General features: G+C 42.9%; 1 protein-coding gene across 2 annotated transcripts in view; it reads right to left on the reverse strand.

Annotated features, from left to right (window-relative positions):
- Positions 1 to 13996, reverse strand: part of SLC4A5 (solute carrier family 4 member 5) — a 122629-nt gene that overhangs the window by 69265 nt on the left and 39368 nt on the right. For both annotated transcript variants that reach the window (XM_056814720.1, XM_056814721.1), the window contains exon 4: positions 13600 to 13729. In XM_056814720.1, the coding sequence (XP_056670698.1) occupies positions 13600 to 13729 (130 nt within the window). The remainder of the gene's footprint in view (positions 1 to 13599; positions 13730 to 13996) is intronic.

Raw genomic sequence — 13996 nt, forward strand, 5'->3', positions numbered from 1 at the left:
ATAGAAAGTGTCTGAGGTCACATTTGAACCTAGAACCTCCTGTTTCTAGACCTGGCTCTGAATCCATCGAGTCACCTAGCTGCTCCCTCACTCCCCCAGTAAGTTTCACCCACTGCTCCTACTTTTATTCTCTGAGGGACATTTTACATCCTCTTTCACATGAAAACCACACCTCTTGATTATATGGATACAGTCATCATGTCTCCCCTGAGTTTTCTAGTCTCCAGCCTAAAAATCCCTTTTCTTTTCTTCCTTTTTGGACATGAACTCTAGCTGCCTCATAACACTGATCAACATTCAGTTTGTTAGTCTTCTTTCCTAAATTGGGCCACCCAGAAATGAATACAGAACTCCAAGGCAGCCTATAGCAGCTCTCTCCTCTTCCTCATTCTGGACCCTCTGCTTTCTCAGATGAGTTCAAGATCCCATTAACTTCTTTGTCCACAATACAAGTCCCACTGTTGACTCCCATCAAGCTTAGAGGCCATTAAAACCTTCAGGTCATTTGCACCTGAACTACTGGCCTACTTCTTGCCATTTCTGTACTTGGAAAGAGAGGTGAGGTGATAGATTCAGGACTGGGCAGGATGTCAGAGATGATCTAATCCAACCCATTCCTTTTATGGATGGGAAAACTGGGGAAACAAAGTTGATTTCCCAATATCAGAATTGGAATGCAGAGCTTCCAACCTTTCACTGAATGACATTGTCTCCTTCTTTGGTTGTCTACAAGAGCAGGACTTAAAATTCATGTGGATTTCACTTTCTCTTTATGGATTTGGCCCAGACTTTTACTTCTCTGTCTCTGTTTCTCTGTTTCTCTCTTCTTTGACTGTCAAATGTAAGTTTTCATGTAAATTGGGCATCTGAGTTAAGGAAACATGCTACATATAAAATGGTACAAACCTTCTGGGGCTTCCAAGCACCAGCTTCCCAGAATGCACTACCCCTCTCCAAATCCCCCCCCCCTCTCTCTCTCTCTCTCTCTCTCTCTCATTTTTGCTGTTCAATAATGTCCAACTCTTCATTACTCCATTTGAGGTTTCCTTGGCAGAAATAATGGAGTGATTTCCCATTTCCTTCTACAAGTCATATTACAGATGAGAAAACTGAGGTAAACAGGGTAAAATGACTTGCCCAGGGTCATACAGCTAGTACATGATTGAGGCTAAATTTGAACTCAAGTCTTCCTGATTCTAGACCCAGTTCTATCCATTGTATCACTAGACTGACCCCTTGGTTGTTTTTACTTGTGTCCAATCTAAGTATGCCATTTGGTGACTTCCATCCCTTTCTCTTAGTTCTAAAAAAAAAACCCTAACCCCTCAACCCCCCACCAATTCACCCTGCTAGTCATTCAAGTTGTCATCTTATCTCTTCCCTCCCTTTCATAGTTATATTTCTAGAAAAGAGTCATTCTCTTCATTGCCCTCACTTCTTCCCCTCCCACTCTATTCTCTAGCCTTGTTTTAGGACCCTGACAATGGAAAGAAATAGTTCCTTTCTTGGCTACCATGGGCAGTAGTTATGGTACAGGAGATAAAGTATTAGGTTTAGAATCTAGAAGACCTGAGTTCAAATCTTGCATCAGGCACTTACTAGCTGATGACTCTGGGAAAGTTACCTAATGTCTATTGGCCCCAGTTTCTTCATATGTAAAATGAGAATAATAAAGGACTTTAATTATTAGCTAAGAGTCTATAATATGAGATCATCTTTGTAAGTTATTTCAATGCTTAAAGTTCTATATAAATGCTAGTGATTCTTCTCCTACATTTTTCCATTCACATAGCCACCAGCCTCTTTCAAACTTTCATTGTCTCTTACCTAGAGTATTTGAATAGACTCTCTGAACAGTTCCTTGACTCCAAACTCTCCCCCTTCTAATCTGTCTTCCACACAGCTGCCAAAAGAATTGCTCAAAGACACAGGACATTTATTTCTTTGCTCAAGAGTCTTCCATGACTTCCTGTTGTCCACAACACAAAATACAAACCTTGAAGCTGTATATTTAAAGTCCTACAGAGTATAGCTATAGCTTACCTTTCTAGAATTATTTCATACTCTTCTCTTCAGTCAAACTGGTTTTCTGTATAAACTCCTCATTTCCCTCACTCCCAATGCAAAGAACGCATTCCCTCCTCACTTATTTTTAGAAACTTAAAATCCTGTCATCCTCCAAGACTCTGCTCATGAGTCACCTACAGAAGGAACCCTTTCTTGGTCTCTCTGGGGGAAGAGAATTATTTTTGTTTCTGTTTTTGTATATGCTCAGCTCCTAGCTCATTGTCTTGAACATGATTGATGCTATGGCTATATCATCTATATCTAAAACTATATTATCCATCTGATCTATCTATCCATCCATCTAACCATCATCCATCCATCTATCTATCTATCTATCTATCTATCTATCTATCTATCTATCTATCTAATCTTTGTCTATTTATATGTACATGTACATTGTATCATCTATTCGTATCTCTGCATCTGTTTGTATCTCTATCTTAATATGTTGAACTCAATATTGCCCTCTAGAGCTACAAATCTATTTCTTTCTAGATAAGACACTCCTTCAAATACCGGAAGACAGATATCCTAACCCCTCTAATTCTTCTTCAGTATAAACATCCTCCATTCTTCCAAGTAATCCTTATATAGTATCATTTTGAGACTCTTCACCATGTTGGGTGCCTTCCTCTGGGTAGACACAGAGGACTATTTACATGTGCAGGGTCAGAACCCAAGTCCCTCTGACTCCAAATTTTCTTTCCCTGAATGAGTTTACAGTAGAGTGAGAATGGTAATAACTATAACATCAGATAGATTGCAAGAGGTACTTTAGGGAAGAACAAATTGTTGTGGGAATTCAGAAGATGTAAAGAAATACTTCATTTGGGGTAAGAGGGATAGGGTTCATGAAGGAGGAAGCACTGAGAAGGGATCCTGAAAAAAGGGAACAGCAAGGGATCATACAAAGAGGATGTTCTAAGAAGGAACAACTTGAGCAAAAATGCATAATAGCAATTGGTCTAGGACAAGAATTCTTCACCTGGGATCTGTGATCTTATTTTTAAAAATGTTTTTTGATATTTTGATTAAATGTATTTCAATAAAATCCTTTGTAAACCTTTATATTTTATTTTATGCATTTAAAAATATGATTCTGAGAAGAGAGATTTACCAGACTTCCAGAAGATTCCATGATATGAAACATGGTCTAGGATAACAGAAATCTTAAGTTAGAAGAGGCTCTAGAACACAGTATCATAGATTAGCCTGGAGGCTGGAGAAGGAAATGGCAAACTACTCCATTATCTCTGCCAAGCGGAATAATGAAGAGTTGGACACAACTGATCAGTCTATCATAGATTGGAGGTATTGAGTTTGGCCAGAGCAGGAAGTTGAGGCCAAGGTATACTAAATGGCTTATCTAGAGCCTCCCAGATGGTAAGTGACTGAAGCAGGTTGGAAATGAGGTTGTCCTGCCCCAAATCCAATGCTCCATTCACTGTGCCATTAACTGCCTTTAATAAGGAATGTATATGCTGTCAGTATAGGAATGAGGAGTGCCCTGAAAGTCCAAGGCATAAATGCTAGAACTAGAAGAGACCTTGGAATCTAGAACATGAGTCTCTGGGATGATCTCATCCATCTGTACCCCCAACCTTTAATTTCCAGGTGAAGGGCATGAGGTATGGAGTGATCAAGCCAATGGCCACTAGTCTACCCCACTTAGCAGGTGGCTTGAGCTGGTTTGGCTAGAATGGGAAGAGGGGAGATGTATGCATGAAGGTAGTAAGAGAAAAATCCATTGGGACCCGATTACAGAAGATACTGAATGCCAGACAAAGGAGAGGCATTGAAGGGCCTGGAAGGTACAAGGGAAAGACACTTCGGCCCTTTCAAGTGGTGAGGAGGGATGGGGATAATGAGCTATACTTGGTGGTGGAATTGGTAGAATTTAGTAATTTATTTCTAGTTTTAGTTCTCGGTCTGGGGGCAGGGAGAGGGGAGAGTCCAGATTTCCAACCTTGAATGGCTCTGAAAATATTGGTACATTTAACTAAAATGGGGAAATTAGAAGCAAAATTGCCTTTTTTCATATTTGTTATTGAAGCTCCTCCCTCCACAAGGAAAGCACAGGTCCTCACCTTCTCCCTGGCTCTGTTCTTATAGTCATCAGATAGCTGTGAGGGAGGTCAGGGGTGCAGCCACAGATTTGAAAGCCACAGCATTGAGATGAGAGTTGAAGCCAAGGGAGGAGAAGCTATTACCAAAGGACAGAGAGAAGAGAGAAGAGCCCAAGACAGGGACAGTTAGGTGGTTTGGAGGATAGAAAGCCAGCTAGAGACAGGAAGTTCTGGGTTCAAATTTGACCTCAGGCACTTCCTAGCTGTGTGATCCTGGGAAAGTCACTTAACTCCCATTGTCTAGCCTTCATCACTCTTCTGCCTTGGAAGCAATACTTAGCATTGATTTTAAGACAGAAGGTGAGGGTTGTGTTTTTTTTTTTTAAAGAGCCTGAAACAAAAGTAGAGAGTGAGGGCCATATGAGTAGAGTTGGGAGATTTGCCAACATGGCTAAGATGTGGCCTGGAATGTCCCACAAACCCTGTCAAGTAGCCACAAACAATCAAAAGAACATGGAAATGATGAGTTGAATAGTATGGGGCCACTTTTCAGGCAAGACCTACGAGTCTCCAGCACAGGAATGTGAGGATGTGTGCCAAAGAATGCTCTCTATCCCACTCCAGAGAAAGAACTGTTGGAGTTAGAGTGCAGATGGAAGCAGGATCTCGTTACAATTATGGGAAAACTCCTTCCATCCTGTAAGCTAAGCATCCCATCATACACCACAACTTGTTCAACCATTCCCCAAATGACAGACATCCCTTCAATTTCCAATTCTCTGCCACACAAAAAGGGCTGCTATCAATATTTTTGTACATGGAGTCCTTTACCCTTTTTATTTCAATCTCTTTGGAATACATACCTAGCAGTGCCATTACTGGACCAATGTTCAATTTCTACAATTACTGTCTTCTTTAGAGTCTGTGCAAAAAAGAGCAAAATTGCACCCAAAGTTGCCTGGGGTGCTTCCCCTCTTATTAGTATGCCATTTAGTTGTTATATGGCCTCCCCAGTGGGCAAACAGAGTGAACCATGGGAATTCTGGCCATGTAGACCAAAGTGGATCATGGGTAAAGAGCATCAGCCTTGGTAACTAATCAAGATAAAAAGTGTTCCTGAGAACCCTTACCCAGCTCCAACTTGTCTTGCCTTATCCACCTTCCTCATCTCCTTACCTCACTTACTGGCTTCTCAGCTCAAAGCAGGAAAGAGAATGAGCTTACTGAGGAATGCCCACTCCAGGGCTACACAAGGGAGAACATCAGGACCATGATGGGGTGGCTAGCTCCCTTTTGTGTCTTTGGCTCTGGGCCCTCTCTTAAATCATCTCAAGGTTTGTCTCTAATCCCCCTTATGTGGGGCTTGAGTTGAATCATGAAGGAAATGAAATTCTAGGAGGGAGAAGAGCATTCCTGGCAAAGGGGACATCAAGGGCAAAGCCATGGAGATGAGAGGAGGGTCAGTTGTAAGCAAGGTCTGTGGAGTGATCTGTGAGGTGCAAGGCACAAGGAGTAATGTGGAACAAGGCCGGGAAAGTTGTGTGGGGCCTTGTGGGAAGGCAGTTTTTATATTTCACTTGAGGGGTAATAGGGAGCCACAGGAGTTTGTGGAGTATGCAACAGTGTCAGCCTTGCACTTGAGGACAGTCACTTTGGCAGCTGTGTGGAAGATGAGATGGAGTAGAGAGGTACTCAAGCAAGAGTATCTGATGAAGTTATGGCAATGGTCTAGGGAAGAAGTCAAGAGGGGCTGAACTAGGGCAGTGGTTGTGTGAGGGAAAATATGGTGATAGTAAAGATATTGTGGGCTAAGTGAGGGTCAGGGCTTGGGAGAAGCAATGCTTGGATGGAAACTCTGTAAAAGATACTAAAGAGTCATGTAGAGGCAGCTAGATGGTGCATTGGATAGAGTGTTGGCCCTGGAGACAGGAAGATCGGAGTTCAAATTTGGCCTCAGACATTTCCTGACTATCCCTGGACAACACTACTTCATTTTGTTAGTTTCAGCTTCCTCCTCTGTAAAATGAGCTGGAGAAGGAAATGCCAACATCTTCAAGATTTTTGCCCCCCAAATGGGGTCATGGACAGTTGGATATGACTGAAAATGACTGAAGAACAACCAAACATGAAGACCTTATGGCTTCTATGATAAATTGCAAGGCAGAACATCTTTCCTTGGAAGCACTGCCTCATTTCTCCCAGGGCACCCCAGTGGGTCAATCACTCCATCAATCAGCAAGTATTGATTACAACCCTGCTCTGTGCTCTGTACTGTTCTGGATATATATGTCAATGTCTCCTGGTCTGGAAACCAGCCCCACAGAGGTAAGAGTGTTATCCTTCCATGACCTTGTCAGCTTCTTTCTACAGAGATGTCTAACTGAGCACCCAGGAATTTCCACCATCATCAGCACAGTTCTAGGTATGAGAATTCTGGCTCGCCAAAGGATATCAATGGGCAGAAGAAATCTAAGCTCACAGTAATCATAGAAAGAATGTTCAAAATCTCTCTGGGCTAGAAAAACACACATCCAAACAATGCGGATGTACCACCTCATACCTATCATGTCAGTCAATAAGACAATAAAGGAAAGTGATACATGTTGGAGGTGATGGGGCAAAATTGGGACACTAATGCCTTGTTGGTGGAACTTGTGAACTGATTCAACCATTCTGGATGATAGCTTGGAACTATGCCCAAAGGGCTATAAAACCATGCCTACCCTTTGGTCCAGTAATGGCACTGCTAGGTATGTATTCCAAAGAGAGTGAAATAAAAAGGGTAAAGGACTCCATGTACAAAAATATTGATAATAGTCATTTTTGTGTGGCAGAGAATTGGAAATTGAAGGGATGTCTGTCATTTGGGGAATGGTTGAATAAGTTGTGGTGTATGATGGGATGCTATAGTGCTGTGAGGAATGAGGAACAGGAATGATGAATTTCAGAAGGAGCTAAAAAGATCTATATGAACTGATGCAAAGTGAAATAAGCAGGACCAGGCGAACATTGTCCACAGTAACAACAATATTGAGCAATGATCAACTGTGATAGACATGGCTACTTTCAGCAATATAATGATCCTGGACAAATCTGAGGATTTGTGCCAAAGAATGCTCTCTATCCATCTCCAGAGAAAGAACTATTGGAGTTAGAGTGCAGATGGAAGTATGACCTTTTCTCACTTGTTTATCTGGGAATATGTTGGGGCTTTTGGTGTTATACGAATTTTTCTTACAATGATGACCAACATGTAAGTTTGTTTTGCATGATAATAATTGGGAAAATAAAGTGTTTTTTTTTTTTTGTTAAAGAGAATTCTGACTGACTCCTTGTGCAAAATCATTTAAGTGCATTTAGGTGGGAAGTTGGCTTAACATGCAGAGCTAAGACTGGGCATCTGTGTGCCCTGGGCAAAGCTGAAAGCTTGTAGCCCCTCAGGATTCTTTTCAACAGGAAACTTTTATGGTCACACATGCAGCTTGACTTACCACCAAACAAACGTCGATGTGTCATAGAGGATGAAATTTTCATCCATCCCCTCTCAACAGTTTGCATATAAAGAAGGCAGGGAAGAGCATAAAGGTGGAGAAGTGAGATGGGGAAATGGGAAGGTAGCTTCTGCTTGGCACACACAATGTCCTGACAGGGGAATGGAGTCTCCTGAGCAAGGCTCCTAGAAGGAGATGAGCTGGAGGCAAGACAAAGAGCCTCCAGAGGAGGGTAATTAGGACACTGGAGGCTGGCTGAAGGAAATGGGTATGTTTGACCCAGACAAGGAAAATCTCGGTTGAGGGGTGGATGGGGTGGCTGTCTTCAAGACTCAGCACTAAAATGGTTTGGTTTCCAAGAGGGAAGTTCTAGAAGCCATGAATTAGGTTGCCCTGAGGAGGATTTAGGTTTGATATCAGGGAAACATTCCTAATGATTAGACCTGGGTGAGACTGGAGTGGACTGCTACAGGAGGAGAAAGAGATCTTCAAGCATAGATTCAAAGATCAACCAGTCAACCAATCAGCATCTAGTAAGTGCTACTAAGTACCAGACACTGTGCTACATACTAGATATAGTAAGGGGATGTTCCTGTCTTCAAGATGCTTACATATGATTGGAGAAGACAGCATATCGGCAGGCTCCGAAGTGCCCAGAGAATACAAACGAGGCTGTTTGGTTGGGAAGGGACATACCAGCTCTTGGGAGGAGGAAGGAGGAGAGGCTTTGTGTTAAGATGGAGTGTGAGCAGCATCTTTAGAGAAGAGGAGGCAAAGAGGGCGGGAGCGTTGGCCCTGGGGACAGATGCATGGAGATAGGAAATGACCTGTGTGAATGAGAAATAGCAAGAGGACCAGTGGGGTTGGAATGGAGTCTACAGGAAGGGAGTGATGCAGAGCTCAGTAATGGGCAGGCAGCCACATTGAAAAGAACTTTTTTTAAAACCTGCCTTTCTGTTTTAGTAACATTCTAAGACAGAAGGGGACAAGAACTAGGCAAATGGGGTTAAGTGACTTGCTCAGGGTCACAGAGCTAGGAAAGGTCTGAAACCAGATTTGAACCCTAGACTTCCCATCTCTGAGCTTGGTTCTGAGCCATCTAGCTGTCCCCAGTGAACATGAGACAGGAAGGTTGGCATTTTACATGAGAGTAACCTAGAATCCCTGATGCTTTGTGAGCAGGAGAGTGTGTGCTTTGGAAAGAGCATTTTTTGGAAGCTGAATGGAGGATTGCTTGGGCTAGGGAGAGACCTGAGACAGGGAGACCAGTGAAGAGGCTCAAACAGGAGGCCAGGGGAAAGGCAATAAGGGCATTGCATAAAGGGGCAGCTGTGGGGACGGAGAGGAGGGGATAGATTGGAGATGTTGTGGGGGTAGAAATGCTAACACTTCACTACAGATTGGATGTCTGGGGTGAGTAAGAGTGAAGAGACAAAGATGACCTTGGTTCCAGGGCAGAAGAGCAGTAAGGGTTAGGGCAATGAAGGTTACGTGATTTGCCCAGGATCACACAGCTAGGAAGTGTCTGAAGCCAGATTTGAACCCAGGACTGCCTGACTCCAGACATGGCTCTCAATCTACTAAACCATCTAGCTCCCTCCCAAGACGAAGATGATTTTCTGGATGGGAACCAGGTGACTGATAGGATGGTGGTGAATAAAGAAAAAAGGGAAGTTGGGAAGAAATGTAGGTCTTAAGGGAAATGATAATGAGTTGATTCCACTTGCCATCTGGTTGTAGAAGGGCTGGACACTAGGCTGCTACAGAGGTTCAATGAGTCAATGTGGGAAATTCTCTCTCAACTGGGACACCAAGGTTCATTCACCAGCATGACTCAGAACACTTTTTCCTTAACAAACTCATTCTGTTCAGAGTCCATGTGGCTCTGCTTGGCTGTGCTTCCCCTCCATGGAAGGGCCAATGACTCCTGCAGAAATGACACCTGCCCTGTCCTCCAACATTACATCGTCTTGGCCAAAAGAAAGTGCCTTTGCCTCCTGCATGGCCATTTTCATGAACTGTCCTCCACACCTGGAATCCTCTCCATCTCATATCTTATCTCCTGGCTTCACATCTCTGCTAAGATCCCGCTTTCTGCAAGCAGCCTTTCTTTACCGCACTGAGTGCCAGTGCCTTTCCTCTATTGATTTTCTCTATGATCTTCTGTCTAGAGCTTTCTTGTAGGTAATTGTTTGCATGTTGTCTACACCATTAAGTAAGGAGCTCCTTGAGAGCAGAGATTATTTTTTTAAAACCCCTACCTTCTGCCTTAGATTCAATACTATGTATTGGTTCCAAGGTAGAAGAGTGGTAAGGCTAGGCAATGGGGGTGAAGTGACTTGCCCAGAGTCACCCAGCTAGAAAGTGTCTGAAGCCAGATTGGAACTGTAAATCTTGAAATTTCTCAGACTTGTGAATGTTAAAAATTTCCACATTGAGGAATCCTCCATTGGAACAAATTCCCTACTGGAAACATTCCCCATTTTGATGTGAGAACTCGCCAGGATCAGAAATGGGAGAACCTCTACTCCACCCGTACTTAAGATTGCTTTAGGGGAGAAAACTCCTTGCTAAACAATGAAAGTACTTGGACCCATGCTTATAATAAGGCAAGGAGTTCTTTGAGCCATGCCTGTTTTTTAGAATTGATACAATGGGATGCTAGGTACCTAAAAGGGTCGGGCAAGGTTTATCTTAATGAGATTAGTCGCCTCAGCTGTGTTTTCTCTGGTTCAGACTTACTGAGGTGATTAGTCGATACAGCAGCATTTTCTCTGGTTCAGACTTACTGAGGAGGTTAGTCGACTTAGCAGGAATTCAGATGGGCTGTCTTTTAGAAAACATCTATGGTGATTGGTAGATGGAAGAACTTATGGGAGGTGACATAGAAAAAAACCTCCTATATAAGAAAAGGAATCTCTTGAGCAAGGGATCCTTGGAGGCTTGGAGATCCTTGGAGATAGATTCCTTGGAGATAGATTCCTTGGAGATAGATCTTTGGAGATAGATCCTTTTGGAGGAGGCTTTTGAAGGCTTTGAAGGAGATTCTTTTGGAGATCACTTGAGAAGGAGCTCTTGGAGGAATTCTCTAAGGAGGTCTCTCAAGGGAGGCTGACTCGGGCTGGAACTCCCTCTGGGGAGACTCTGTCCCTCTGAATCCCTTACTTGGACAATCTTATGGTGAGTGATAACTGACTGGTTTCTCTCTTAAGGCTTAGGCCTGGGTTGGCTAGGCCTGTCCTGGGTGGACCTATTCTTTTCTCATTAATTCTTTTTCTCTCTCCTTCTCCTTTTCTTTAATTCCTCATTGTATTATTAATTAAATTCTCTATAAAACCCAGGTGACTTGGGCATATTCATAATTTGGGAATATATTCCCTGGTGACCACCTTATATTTGATTTAAAAACCAAGACACTGTAGTGAAACATATTTTCTGTGGTCAAATTTACTCACCCTCTCTTATATCTATCACAATTTATATCTTCCACCATTTTAACTCACTACAGTTTACAACATCAACCATTTTAGTTATAACAAAACCCAGGACTTCTCATCTCTAGACCTGGCTCTCCAACCACTGAGCTATCCAGCTGCCCCATGGAGACTATTTTTGCCCTTTGTATCTTCAATGCTTAGCATAGGGCCTGGCATACAGAAGGTGGTTTAGTAAATGCTTGTTGCTTGATTACCTCTTGATTATCTCTTCTCCTATAAGAGAAGGAGTAGTGTGGAGTATAGCCTGAAAGTTTGGGTTTGGAGCCAGGAAGACCTGGGTTTGAATCCCTCCTGAGACACTTCCTAGGCAAGTCTCTGAACCCTAGTTTGCTTATCTGTAAAGTGGGGATACTTGAACTACCTGACAGAGTGGGCTTAGGAGGCCCTCATGAGAGTGAATGTAAGAGCTTTGCAAACCCAAAGTACTGCCTAGTGATGAGCAAGAAAAAACAGAGTCAGGATTTGTGGCTTCCCCGATAGAGACACTCCTCGAAGAGAAATCTCCTTCTGTTCATTCCTGTCAATGCCTTCTCTGCAGTTCAGTTCTAGACAGTTGTCTAGAGGAATGAGAGGTTAAGAGACCTGTTCTTGTCCATCACCCAGCTGATACATGCCAGAGAGGGGGTAACATGAACCCAAGCCACCCTGACTTCCAGAGGAGCTCTCTATACACTCACCCTTAGAATAAGACATGACTGATATTTGTGCTGTTCCTCTTGCTGGGTCGTGGAAGAAGTACCTTAAAGCATACTTGTAATGTGGGTGGTTTTCACTACTAGGTCTACATCCCAAAGAGATTAAAAAAGGGGGGAAGGACCTACTTGTACAGAAATATTCAGAGCAGCTCTTTCCATGGTGGCAAAGAAGTGGAAATCGAAGGGATGCCTGCCAGTGGGGGAATGGCTGAACAAGTTGAGGAATATGTTGTTGATGGAATTCTATTGTGTTATAAGAAGTGATGAAGAGGATGATTTCAGAAAAAAAGCTGGGAAGATCTGCAAGAACTGATACAGGGTGAAATAAGCAGAAGCAGGATAACACTGTATATGGTAGCAGCAAGATGGTGGAATGATCAAATATGATAGACTTAGATACTCTCAGCAATACAATGATCCAGAACAATTGTGAGGGACTTAGAACAAAGAATGCTCTCCACCTCCAGAAAAAGAACTCTTGGAGTCAGATGCAGAGGAAAGCATATGTAAACCTTAAAATTTCTTAGACTTATGAATGTTGGAAGTTTCCCCATTGGGAAATCTCATACTGGAAAAAAATTCCTACTGATAGTAAGAACCCCCTTGGCATGGGAGGATCCTTCTCCTCCCTACTTGGGACTGCTTTAGGACAGAAACCTTTTGCTGAATAATGGAAAGGGCTTTGACCTATGCTTAAGCATAGAACAGGAAGTTCTTTGAGTCATGATTGATTTTAGAATTGATACAATAGAGATACTTGGAATGACAGAACCAGGTCTTGGAAAATACAATCTCCACCCTACTTAGAGTAACAGGATTTAGGAAGGGCTGCAGCAAAGGATCAAGATTTAATTATTTGAGAATATGACCTTCAACAGACATGTGCATAGGGGCAGACCTCTGGGTGGTCCTGGGTTAAGCTAGAACCACCATTGGCACAGGGAAGACATGGACAGTGATTGGTAGATGTGAGAATTGAGGGGAGGGAACTTAGATAGTTTCCTTAAAGATAGCGGAGTCTGAGGACTAGGAGGTCGAGAGGTTTTGCTCTGAGAGGTTATGCTCTGAGAAGGCTTGCTCTGAAGGAGGCTGGAGGTGGAGGCCCCTGAGACTGTTTCTCCATTTTGGTCACGTGAGTGATAGGGACTGATCTCTTTTCTTTGCCTCAGCTATCTAAGGGATTGGGCCTTTTGGCCCAGCCTAAACAGAGGGGGTATTTAAGCCCTATTCCCTTCTCTCTCTCTCTCTCTCTCTCTCTCTCTCTCTCTCTCTCTCTCTCTCTCTCTCTCTCTCTCTCTCTCTCTCTCTCTTTCTCTCTCTCTCTCTCTACCTTTCTTCCTCCTGTTTGTAATTAAAAACTCCATAAAAGGTTGACTACTGACTTGAGTTTTCATTTAGAAATTACATAGCTGAATTCCTTGGTGTCCTTAAATTAATACATATCAGTCTTTTAAAGTGATTTCCTTGTCACACATACCATTTTTTGCTTTAGTTATTTGGGTTTTTATTTTGGAGTTTTATAAGATCATTCCCTTACAAAAATGACCAATATAGAATTATGTTTTACATGATAATACATGTATAACCCAGATAAAATTGACCACCATTTTTGGGAAGGGGGAAGGGAATGGAAGGAGGAAGACAATTTGGATCATGTAACTTCAAAAAACTTAGGTGGAAAATTGTTATTCCATGTAATAGGTAAAATAAAATATCCTTATTAAAAAAAGAAACGTGGATGGTTCTTGTGATTCCTTCCCTCCCCATGTGACCTTCCCCTTACCTGGCTGACTCTTTCCACTCCATCTCATCACCGTCATGTTGTAAGGTGTCCATCTCAGTGAAAAGGGTTGGTGTGGGAACACCATCTTCCTCCCCCAGGATGTAACGGAGCCGCTCAGCAGCTGGGGATCCTGGAAAAATAGAAGAAAGCAACTCAGTGAATGGGCTCTGGTCTCCTGTTGGCAGACTGTTTCCTGGGTGTGGGGAGTTTGAGGCCATCTGGTACTGCCCAGAGCAAGAAGAAGAGAGGCCTGGGGAAGGTAGGCTGTAGAAAGAAGCTTCTCTAAATCAACAGCCCACCTGGGCTGATAAATGGCATCATGTTGAAGAGTTTTCTGGCTGGGGGCCAGACCACTGACACCAAGCTCCAGCCCCCAGTGTCTAGGGCTTTGAGGTTG

The sequence above is a fragment of the Monodelphis domestica genome, chromosome 1, assembly GCF_027887165.1.
Source record: "Monodelphis domestica isolate mMonDom1 chromosome 1, mMonDom1.pri, whole genome shotgun sequence".
Classification (NCBI taxonomy): Eukaryota; Metazoa; Chordata; class Mammalia; order Didelphimorphia; family Didelphidae; genus Monodelphis; species Monodelphis domestica.